This window comes from Urocampus carinirostris, chromosome 4 (genome assembly GCF_059441175.1).
Source record: "Urocampus carinirostris isolate Australia breed hairy pipefish chromosome 4, RoL_Ucar_1.0, whole genome shotgun sequence".
Lineage (NCBI taxonomy): Eukaryota > Metazoa > Chordata > Actinopteri > Syngnathiformes > Syngnathidae > Urocampus > Urocampus carinirostris.
The window spans coordinates 28,971,208-28,983,471 of record NC_142352.1 but is presented as its reverse complement, the minus strand read 5'-3'; the positions used below and the strand labels follow the sequence as shown (position 1 = coordinate 28,983,471).

Genomic DNA, 12,264 nt, shown 5'->3' with positions numbered 1-12,264 from the left:
AATTTGTATCTCATAGGAATCCATACCCAGTAGTCGTCGCCATGTTTGCCTTGCACCTTGCTGCCAAGCTTTGCTCATTTGGCCAGTTTTCCTTCGCATTAGTCAATACAGTGCCATCTAGAGGTCGAATATTTCACTATGATGCTTTAAAAAGTTGAAAGTAGAATATTTTCTCTCATAAGTGAGAGTTAACAATGCCCAACTGAGGTCAAAGACCCTTTATAATTGTTTTTCCACCACGCCTATTTACTGTTATCTAACTTATCAGAGAAGTTCGGGACATGCAACACATTAGAAAAGGTCTGTTTCAAATACAGTCCAAACGCCAACCCAAACCCCAAAAAATATAAAAAATAAAAAAGAGTATTCGTGCGCTTCTAGGAAATGCACATACTAGCACGTGCCACACATCTTTTTTTTTTTAAAGGAAAACGCTCTGTTGAAGAGTTCACTGCCTGTTACTATTTGTCCATATCTTGCCACTCTCACCCCACTACTTTACCACGCCTACTTTAATCATACTGAAATCCTTCCAAGAGGCTTGATACTTAACAATGAGCAGCGCCAAACTAAAACAAGAAAACGTTTATTGTTGCGTTTCGGCACTCAGGGAAAAGTCTACTTAAAACTTGTGTATATATATATATATATATATATATATATATATATATATATATATATATATGATAGTTAAGCAATTGAGGTTTAAATACACAGCATACAATTTATTTTATTGCCTCATGTGTCTTCAATCCAGGTATGCAATGAGCGTGATTTGGGAGCTGGACGCGCACACCCTCGCCACCAACAACATTTGGTATGGTCGCACCGTCATCCGCTCCTCCTACCAGCTGAACTACGAGCTAGCTCAGGCCCTTCTCAACGGCGAGAGTGCCGAAGTGCCCGAGCTGACCCGTCTTGACTCTCACGAGAAGGAGACCAAGTTGGCTCAACTCACGCGGGCCCTGGAGACGCTGACCCGTGTGGCACGACACCTCCGGGCCCAGCGAGATCAAGGCGGTGCTTTGGAACTTGAAGGAGTAGAGGTAAGAGTTGGTCTTGATAGCAACATTTTGTCATTACTCTTTACTTAAAAGCCGGGGGTCTCCAACATGGTGTCCACCAAGGTGCTCTCTAAGGACAGCTGAGGATCCGTTCTGAAAATAACTTACCAGTGCTGGGTCATTGTGAATTTCTAAGTATGAGTTTTTCTACTTATAATAATAAAGCTGTTAATAACCGTAACAACATTCTAAGTTGCTATTATAGTAATGCATATTAAACTTTGTGCCCTTTGCGCTAATTAACAAAAGTGTCTCTGCCTTAAAGGCTTTGAGACCCCTGCTTTGAGCTATTACCTGAGGCCCTTGCAAAGTAGGCCAGTCTTCAAGTACTACCCTGTATTTTTTTTGCCTCTCAATCGTGGCATTCTTTTTTTTCTATTATTTATCTTAAGTGTTTTTTACATGTTTGTCCTGGAGTGGCATGTCTTAATTTGTAGTAAATTTGTAGTAAATACACTTGACATTTATTGTTGTGTTTTCAAGAATTGAAAACCACTTGAATTGTGAGTGAAATGCTTGTAAATGATTGAAATAGTCCAACACTGTTCTCTGGTGGCTTTGCTTTACGATTGCATTTCTTGTTCGCTAGTTAGTATGGCATTGTCCTATAATGCACCGTTGCACATGGACAGGTGCATGCTACACCTAAACGGGGCACTATGAACTGTGTAGTAGTGCAAGGATTACCAATCAATTATGGGCCATGCAAAAAATTAAGGTAGCGTATCCCAATAGTAAATTGTAATATTCCTGCAACTAAAAATGTAAGCTACATATTGCCGTCATTTTTCCCAACTCCTTAATGGGGAGCGATATGTCTTTAAAATATTTACACATGTATTGTTCAGATCCACAAATATGTTCACGATTTATTCTAGATCTAAAAATCGTATGTCTTGATAAATGTACATGCATGATTAAAATTCACATTTGTAAATCACATGTATTTTTGGTTCTGCAAAATACATGATTCACACCAGATTTCTTTATTTAATGGTACTGGAGAAATTGGAAATTTGTCTTTGAAATCCCTTAGGAAGTGCTTGAATTTAGCCATGAAAAAGCAGTAAGGACCCTGTTAACAAGTGTTTTTCAACATTTTCAGAGCCAGGACACATTTCTTCCATTGAAAAAAATGCCACGGAACACCGCCAGTCAGTGCAGTTTCATCTCCGGTAAAAGTAAATCTAAATAAGATTTAGCTTTCGCTAGACCTTACGGGCACACAAATCGGATAATTTCCCACGGCACAGTACGACAATGAACTACAGTGCTGCGGCACAGCGGTTAAACAACACTGCTGTTCACTATTTTGTTATAAATGGATATAAAGATCATTGTAATTCTTAATATACTATATGCCTTTTAGGCCAATGAGAGGCCTGTGAAAACCCTTGCTTTCCTTGGAAATTAATCCAAACTGGCAAACTGTTATCTCATGCTCTGAAGCACATGAAAACATTTTTTGGTTTACATATGTAGCTTTTACAAAAAATATGCTTATTATAATAAACCCACCATTGCTATATTAATAAAACTTGCTGTTTTGAAAAGCATGTCCAGATTGTATTTTAAGCAGAGATTTATTGGGAAAAAAAATATTAATATGGGAATAATATAAACGTTCCGAGTTATTTTATTACTTTGTTTAGAGTTACAATGATCTTACTTTTATTTGTACTAACATAGTGAACACTGATCGCAATGGGAATAGACAGGGTGTTTTCAGGGACCTGTAGCGCCTACTAGAGGGCACATGTCATTGAGGTGGTGGCTGGAATGGATTTTTTTACCCACTAGGAGGTGCTAAATAATATACACGTACCCTTTAAGAGCAGAACTGCTTCCGGCACTAGTGGTCGAAAAGTAAATCTGTTGATACTGTATTTACCCTTTTGAAAAATCATATTTCCTGCTCTTTTGTGACTTTTTCATGTCAATGCTGCGGTCCCAGGTGCGTGCACAGCTCGACAATGACAAGAACATCACTGCTCTGGTCCCACGCCAACCCCTGGAGATCCATGAGACGGTGGCCGAGTGCATGATTTTTGCTAACCACTGGGTGGCGCGCAAGATCCAGGAGGCCTTCCCTCATCAGGCTCTGCTTCGGCATCATCCGTCTCCTCGGCAGGAGTTCTTCAGCCAGCTGGTGGAGAGCGCCAAGTCAAAGGGATTTTCCATTGAAACTAGGTTTGACCTACTATGCCTATTTCTATTGACGTGTCGGGTCGGCAATCACTAATGGGAAGACTAGATGGGGATTTAAATGCAAGTGCGAGAGGGCAAGAGCAAACAACTCAGAAATTTCTTTTCAATAACAAAAGCAGAAACAAAAGAAAAATAAACAAAGGACACTAACGAGGGCTGCAAGAACAAATCAATAAAATTAATTTAAATCGATTGTTAAAAGCATTAGCAACGAATGTCTTCACTGATTTGTTGTGTCGTGCAATTTATCCGTCACTCAGCTCCTTATTTCAACGCAAATGAGATTGTAGTGTCGTTGGGCTGTAGAGGGTACATGCTTGTAGTACCACTTGGATCCAGCAGAGATCTATATTGCTGTGCATAGTCTTCTTGATATGGTGATGAACTTGTAGGAGGTGCCTTGGGAGAGTAAGACAGTTGATGGAGCTCAGGTGAAAGTAGCGGACTGGGTGAGGTTATTTACTGTATATGAGGGACAAAGGAGAGTGTACTCTCCAGGATGACTTAGACTCTTGACCTAAAGAGAGGGTACGAATAAGGAACTGACGATGGAGAGATAGAGAAGGTGTCAACTATAGAGAAGGGTGGATTTGGTGAGAAGGAATTCAGTTTATTGCTGTATAATGTTAAGAAGTTGGCAGTGAATCGTGATTTCATTTCAGAGTAATGGGATTATTGACTCTGAGGGCTGTAGTTAATCTCAGAAGGCTCCAACCTCGTGAACATGTCATCAATTATGAATTGAAAAGGTCTGGAGTTGATTGTCGGTGTGTGGTTTTGCATTTGAATGCTGTTGTTTTGACCATACATCATGCGTTTAAAGGAGCTCTCAATGGAGGTAAAGCAGAAGATCCTGAGACTTGAAAAAAAAGTAATCCATAAAATAGCTGAAATCCTTGGAGAAGTCAAATCAACAGTTTGTTACATTCTTAGAAAAAAGGGACGCGCTGCTGAGGTCAGGTTTCCACGAAAGACAACAGTGACGAATGCTTGCTGAATATTCTCCATGTTCAGGAAAAATCCATTTACAACATCTACCGAAGTGAAGGACACTCTCCAAGAAGTTGGTGTATCTGTCTTTAAGTCTACAATAAGGAGCAGACTTAATGAAAGTAAATACAGAGTGTTCACTACTGGTGCAAGCCATTCATCAGTGCCATGGAAATAAACAGGCCAGACTTGACTTTACCAAAAAAAAACACATCCACAAGCCAGTCCACTTGAGAGAATTGTGTCTGTCTAAATGTTTTAGGCCCTGACTGTAATTTTATATCCTTTGTAACGCGTCCCAACACTGCTTGTGTTTCATCGGTTGGCTGCCTGAATGGTTTTTCCTCATATAAATCGGCTGTCAAATACCTGGACGGATCCGCTGCCTTTGCCTGCTAACCTTGAAACCTTGGATTTGTGATACTACGTTGTTGTTTATTGTAGCTCTTTTCTTAATTAATTCCCTTTAATGTAGATCCAATAAGGCCTTAGCTGACTCTCTGGACAAAGCTGTGGATCCACAGGACCCTCTTTTGAACAGGCTGCTGAGAATGATGGCCACCCACGCCATGTCTCAAGCAATGTATTTCTCGACAGGTGCCATTGCCCAAGACCAGTTCTACCACTATGGTATACAATACAATACTTTTGTAGCGCTCACTAGATATTAAGGCAGTTACACGTTACCTTTTTTTCAATTGACATTTTTCAGGTTTGGCTCTGGACCGCTACACGCATTTCACCTCGCCCATTCGTCGCTATGCCGACATGGTGGTGCACCGTCTCCTGATGGCAGCCATTGATGTGGAGAGTGCAAGGGGCTCTACTAAAGCGCTCGCCAGTAACAAGGAACTCGACGAGTTGGCTCATCATATCAACAAGAAGAATCGGGTCAGCACTCTTTGAGCTTATTTTTTTAATATTAGGATTTAAGTTTTGTAGGTGCATTGTACAGTGGCGGGCTGTGAATTTTACACCTTGGCCTTCGGCGCCAGTCTGAATTACTGATGTGTCAGTTGCGAACGAACCGGCTTTGTGAACCAACTCTTGTGTGTTAAATTTCCTATTCTTTGTGAGGGCTCGGGTGGGGGAGAGGTGATTCTGGCCGACCTTGGGCCCTAGCATGCACCCGGTTCTCTGGTCCTGCAGCCGAGTGCTTTCCGCGGACTGAGGGAGGGGTGGGGGTTGGCAAAGCTCCCCGTGCGGACGGGACACACAAGATGTAAAGCCTGTCTTTTCTAACAACATCTAAGTTAATTAAACAAGGCGGTATAAACACAGACAAAAAGAACAATGACAGAAGGATAATTTTAAAACATGTCAGCTCAGCCTGACCCCAACATACTGACTCGGCCTGAAATTTTAATCGGGTCGGGCTTGGGCTTGAGTATTACCTCTAGGCCATGGCTCTGAAACCTATGGCTAGTGAGCCAGATATGGCTCTTTTCATGAGTACATATGGCTCGGAGAGAACATTTTGCTCATGCAAAAATGCTCTGTTGCGTGTGAATATTGTGTATAGCTGAGATTGAAACGTACCTAGCCGATTTATCACCAATATTAGTCTAGTATATCAAGGGCAGAGTTTTGATCCTAGTTTACAGTCGAAGTGTCACACCAACACACCCCGTTTTGGCTGTATGTCTTTCAGGATTTTTAAATTTGGTAGCTAATTAAACAATGTATATTCCCTGTTGATACACTTTATGATCAGGGTTCCTGCGGATCCCAGAAGTCTTAAAAGGCATTGAGTTCATTATTCTAAAAATAAGACTTTAAATGGCATTAAAATGTCATAAATCCAATCTTAAAACACATTAATGAGCTTTATATTTATTTTGAACTAAAAAGAGTATGTCAAATTCACTTTAGTGGTAACATCGCAATAATACAGTAACGGAACTATCAAAACTGTGATGTGGTTTCAGGCAAGCCTTTCAGCGCAGGCGCATGTCTTCGGTCTACCCACACTACACATAGCAACTTCAGACAGATATGTTTATATTGGACCATGCCCCAGAAAATGTAAATTTAATGAGAAGTGGCTGTTCAAAGAACATTTTGCGCCACGGCTAAAAGCTGTGTCAGGTAATGTGTATGAGGCACGATGTATTGTCTGCAGGGCATACTTGTATTTTTATGTTTTGTTTGTTTCAATATATATTGTCGACTTGGTCTTAAACTTGAAATCAAAAGGCATTATAAAAGTCTTAAAAAGTCTTGAATTGAACTTGCCTTAAGCTATAGGAACCTTGATGGCGAAAATCCACGGAACAAATTTAAATCCACCTCAAAACGCCAGACAACCACACGGTGCAATTTGATTGGGTGAGTGGTAGGGGAGGGCGGATCTCTGCACACATTGCACGCTCCCCTCTCATATGCGCCCACTGCGCTGCAGGGAAATACATCCGTAATCATTTCGTTTGCAGGTTTTATGACATTTTTACAAAAGAACTCTGCTTGCACCTTCTGTTGAAATGATAATTCACGGAAAAATGTAGGTCAAAATGAGCCTCAACATTGCGGGAAGGGAACTCGCTTTGGAGTTGTCCGACCTTTCGCTGTTAAATCAACACAATATATATCCTTGTACAGCTAGGTTTTTCAAGTTGAATGGCTGTTGGTGCAATTGCTTTGGTGGATTACCACCCCCTAGCTAATCATAGTTTGTGAAACGGGTGACGTTTCTTAAGGCCCTCTACGGGGCTTTCAGACGCCAACTTGGATTTTGTTTGGCTAAACCCACGGTTTTCTTGAAGACTGAGTTACTCGACACAAAGATTTTTTTTGTGAAAGCCTCTGGGTCGATTTGTGAGCCTAGCAACAACTGATGGCTGAAATGTGATTGATTAAATGTTCAAATATGAAATAACACATCTGAATGCAGCACAATCAGGGAGGAGCAATGAAAGGAAGCTGTCAAACTGTTTGGATTTAATAAGTATCCCCTCCTTGATTTAACATCAACTAATTCAGATATTTTTTAGGCCAGCAGAGAAAGTCTTGCATGCCCTCACGGCCCACCCCTGACATTGACTGTCTTTGCAGGCAGCCCAGCGGGCCCAGAAGCTTTCCACAGAACTCTTCCAGTGTCTGTATTTCAAAGAGAGGGACCCTCAAGCGGACCAGTGCTGTGTAGTGGATGCAATCATTTACGCTATCAGAGACAATGGCTTGTTGGCTTTTGTGCCACTGTAAGTTTCCTACACGCATACGACCAATTCACACTACCTGATGCAGATCAAGAGAGATCCTCCATAAGGAGACACTTTATTATTCAGAGCCTCCTAGTGGTCAAAAATAAATACAAATACAGTAATCCCTTTTTTTCCCCGCAGTGGTTCAGTTCCAAAAAAAATCCAGTGATAGTCAAAACACAGAAAATAGAAACATTTATTTATTTATTTACATACGATATCAACAACAGGTAATGTATACGACTATAGATCTAAAAATAAAGCACAGAACACAGAATTGCAGTTGAATTAATGCTCTGCCCCTAGTAAATTAAGACCCCTCAAGTCAAGTCAAGTGATGTTGATTTGTGACTCCTTTAATCACAAAGAGTCTCAAAGGGCTGCACAGACCGCAGATTATTGCAAACTACAGACTATTATGACACCATCCCCTGATCATGTAGGTTACATGAGTGCAAATAATATACAAATAGACAGATATTGTTAAGATAAAATATAGGTTATTCATATGCTATAGAATAGAAGTGTGTTTTAAGCTTAGATTTAAACATTTCCACTGAGGTTGCAGATCGAATCTCAGGGGGAGGAGCATTCCACAGCACCGGGGCCCGAATGGAAAACGCTCTCGAACCTGCGGATCTCTTCTTGGCTCTTGGGATCACTAGTAGACCAGCATTTTCAGTGCGAAATATCATATAAAAGTGCATTTCCCAAAAACTTTTAGGTCTAAACGTTAGCATGGATTTTACAAAAGATGAGCCTCGCCAAGTGGAAGCTGACGTGACTTTCCGGCTTCTTGCTTCTACGGGCACCCGAAAAACTCAAAACTGCTCAGAAGTCCCTTAAAGTTAGAATTAAAATTGTGCTTTTTGGTCACTTTGAGTCTTTGTAGCTTGTATTCTGAGAAGGCATTAAATTCATTCTACAAATAAGGCCTTAATTTGCATTAAAATGTCTTAAGTCCAGTTTTCGAAAGTCTTTAAAATGTGAACAAATTAATAAGATTTGTATTTGTTTGAACTTAAAAGATTTAGTAACATACATCAATTGCCTTTTTTTAATAATTCACCGATTTACTGGCAACATCGCGTGGCCTAGATAACGGTGGTTTCAGACGGACTCATTATTTAGGTCTACCCACAATAAATATAGCAACTTGGAACAGAGACGTTTATGTTAGACCATTGGAAAGTACATTTGATAAGAAGTGAACGTTTATCAACATGGTTAAAAGCTGTGCTAGGTAATGTGTACGAGGCACGATGTATTGTGGGCACGAAATATGTGTTCATTGGGGTTTTTTTGCCCACTAAGTCTTAAATTTGATTTCAAAATGCACTAAAAAGGCTGGAATATAATTTAAAATGTTGGAACCCGGTATTAATTTATTGTGACTTGCAGTTCTAGTTGACAGGTATGCGAAAGTATTACTGACATAAATCGGATTTCTTGTGTTGCTCTTTTACACCCAACGCTGCGTGCGCAGATATGGCCTGAAGGGGCCCGTGTACCTGAAGAACCGAGAGGGTCAGGTGCTCTCCGCAGGACAAGATGGCAAGTGCGAGTGGCAGAGCGGTTCTGTGCGCCGCTACTCGGACCGCATCGTCACCGCGTCCCCTGTCGGAACCACCACCTTCAAACTCTTCAACCACGTCACTGTGAGTCCGGTCCATTTTTAGAGTATTGCGTTGATGACTCTTTTTTTTATTTTTATTTTTTTATCCCGGTCTTAAATATTTACTCGCCTCTGACTTCCTGAGATGTGACATCATAAGAGTAACACAGGCGTGCATGCAAACTGGTCGCCATATTGTTTGACTTGTTAATCATTCGAAGAGGTTACGAGTGTTTCAAGCCATGTTTTGGTACTTTTTGTGGAGACTGCTTAGGTGTTGTGTCACCGGTTGATGCACTAATGGTACATTAAAGGGCAAGCAGCCAAAAAGGGATAACTGGCAAAAAAAACGCGCACACGGAGTTAACGGGGGCTAAGCCTCCATGGAAAAACGCGAGGCCGGCCGACTGAAAAACAGGCAACTAGCAGCCAGGCTAACCGTGAACTGACAACGAAAAACTGTGACGAAAAGGAATCTGGCCAGGAATAAACCAAGGGACACCGCAAAAACCAGTGTTAACGCAAAGGAGCGCCAAACAGGAACAAACAAAACAGGAAAGCCCTCGGTAGCCCCGACGAAGATCTAGCCGGACAGTAACATTCCAACCTATAATACCCGCAAACTGATGGTAAGTGCCACTACATGAAAGAGATCAGAATTTGTCAAAGATTTTATTCTGGTATGTTTAATTTATGACATATATGTGAAGTGACATTTTTTTTTCAATGCAACAATAATGTTTGTGACGTGAATACATAATAGATTTCACATGAATGAGTAGTTCAATTTACATTCAAGTCATTTGTATTTGGTTAAAGTTTATAAGTTACAATGGGCCCTTTATGGACAGCTTTTACACTTATGTGGCCCTCGGTGAAAATGAGGTTGACCCAACATTTAAATATTTATTTACCGTTCTGAGGCACTAAATTTTACATACTGTCCCTTAAGGGTGATTTTTTAAAATATATTTCCAGTTTTTTGTTTCAATTAGGCACAGAATGTGTAGTTTTTCCTCTGTGTGTTATTTTGGCCAGTTAGCCATTTTTAGGCTGCTCGCCCTTTGTTGTACCGTTACTGCATCCACCTTCAACATAACAAAAACTTCCAAAACGTGGCTTAAACACTCATAACCTCTTCAATTGATTAACCCCTTAAGAATCCGACGGCCTGTCATGCCACATAACATTGGAAAGCTTAAACTTTTGGGATTCGAGACATGCTGACCATTTCAACATGTATTCATCAGATTAGCCTGAATCAAGATACTGGAAAACTGTAACGCTGTGATAGCTCACCTATAACATCCCCCGGTTGTCAGCTAATGAGACGATTCTCTGCGAACACGAAAACATGGACTTGTTACAAACCATTTTTATGCGAAAGTTTACACAATAGTGACAAGATGCGGAAAGAGAAGTCAAACATTTACAACTCTTTCAAATTGTCTTGCAGAAAATCGCCACAGTAAAATAAACAGTTGCAGAGGATTTAGTCCTCCAAACTTGTTTCCAAATAGCCACTTTTGTAACGCTTAGCCCTATTCTTAGAAAAATGTGCAAAATACAATGCTTAGTTTTTTAGATTGTAATCAAATTTCACAATGTACCAGGCAAGGCATTATTTCTGTAACTAATTGGAATATACCGATGAAATCTATAGATTTTCTGCCTAAAACAAGTTCTATTTCCTCACATTTTCATGCTTAAGAATTCGGACATACCTTTAATATTTGTTTTTGAATTAATATATTTTAAAATGAGAAGATATACTAATGAGCAAAATGTTCTGCCAACGGGGAAATGGAATCCAATCGGAAATGTCATCTTTCCTCAGGTTCGTATTTCCGTCCAGTCGTCCCGTTGTCACGCCGACAGCATCAGCCTCGAGCTGGTGAAAAACCGGCCCCATCAGAGCCCTGCCGAGCAGCAGCCTCCGTCGCGCAGCCGCTCTCACCTGGTCCAGGAGGTCGTACGCTTGGCCGAGGAGGCGTCGCAGCAGGCCCTCGGAAAGGCCAACCGCCGGACCAAATTATCCAAAGAGGAGCAAGAATTCTCTCAAAGCAAAAGCCCCAACTTGTACTTGCTCTTGGAGGAGATTCGAGAGCTTTCACTGAAAGATTTAGAATGTGCGACCACAGCTTAGACCAGGGGTCGGGAACCTTTTTGACAATTGTTTTCATTTTTTTAGGGCCACAATGTCTATTTTGAGACAGAATTCAACAAAACAGTCAAACTGGCTCTCCAGTTTCCTTTGTGACGTTTGATGATTTGATGAAATTCATGAAATGATAATGCCAGAGCCTGTGTCCTTTATAGACATATATAGCACTTGAAATAATCTCCCTCCCGCAATTACTGGGATTTTGGGATTGTGACTCGTACCTTCATCACATCCAGACTACTGCAATGCTCTGTATTATGGAATCAGCCGGTCTACCATCTCAAGCTTACAGCGGGTCTAAAAAGCTGCTGCTCGAATTTTAACTGGCACACCTAAGGGGGAGCACATTACTCCGGTTCTGGCTTCCGATCATTTTAAGATGCTTGTAAATGTTTAAATGGCCTTGCTCCTTCTTACATCAGTGAGCTGCTTCACTGTCATGTTTCTGCTCAATACTAAAACATTTATGAATTTTCTGCAAATATGTCATTGTCAAATTACTCAAATGTCTGTGCTGTAAAAACTGGGGGTATTAGAAATTATATTGTAATTAAACATACTGTTCAGTGTCATTTTATAAGATTTTTGTTTAGTGGTGTTCCAATGTACAAAAACGTGCCTTGGCTCAAAAAAGGTTGGAAAACACTGCCTGAATCTCTGTTGCTGCTCCCAAAGTGGAACAATTTGCCCTTGCAAATCACACAAGCTACCCCGCTGTCTATTTTTAAATAAGTCTCTAAACCCATTTTTATTGATCCAACATGAGACTTTTGTTCCTGTTTTATGTTATTTTTTTTCTATACCTTTAAGTGTTTTCATTATGTTATGGTCTGTTTTTTTACTTGTGTTTTCAGCTCTGGCTGTTTTATAGGGGTTTATAAATAAAGATGAGTTGTCTTTATGTAGCAGTGTTTTAGTTTTAGACACACAAAGGGACCAAGTTGACACAAAAAAAACATTTTTTTTATTATTAGTAGTTTCTATATATTGTCATTATATTGTGACCATTTTTGTTTGGCGGGC

At 40.5% G+C, this 12,264-nt stretch overlaps 1 protein-coding gene across 1 annotated transcript in view; it reads left to right on the top strand.

Moving 5' to 3' along the window:
* The window catches only part of dis3l (DIS3 like exosome 3'-5' exoribonuclease), a 29,199-nt gene extending 17,462 nt beyond the window's left edge, over positions 1–11,737 (top strand). Inside the window, exons 12-18 of the mRNA XM_088334057.1 lie at positions 758–1,046; positions 3,019–3,254; positions 4,738–4,892; positions 4,975–5,153; positions 7,314–7,459; positions 8,949–9,120; positions 10,915–11,737. Of these exons, the coding sequence (XP_088190183.1) occupies positions 758–1,046; positions 3,019–3,254; positions 4,738–4,892; positions 4,975–5,153; positions 7,314–7,459; positions 8,949–9,120; positions 10,915–11,223 (1,486 nt within the window). The 3' untranslated portion in view covers positions 11,224–11,737. The remainder of the gene's footprint in view (positions 1–757; positions 1,047–3,018; positions 3,255–4,737; positions 4,893–4,974; positions 5,154–7,313; positions 7,460–8,948; positions 9,121–10,914) is intronic.
* Positions 11,738–12,264: the final 527 nt, after the last annotated feature.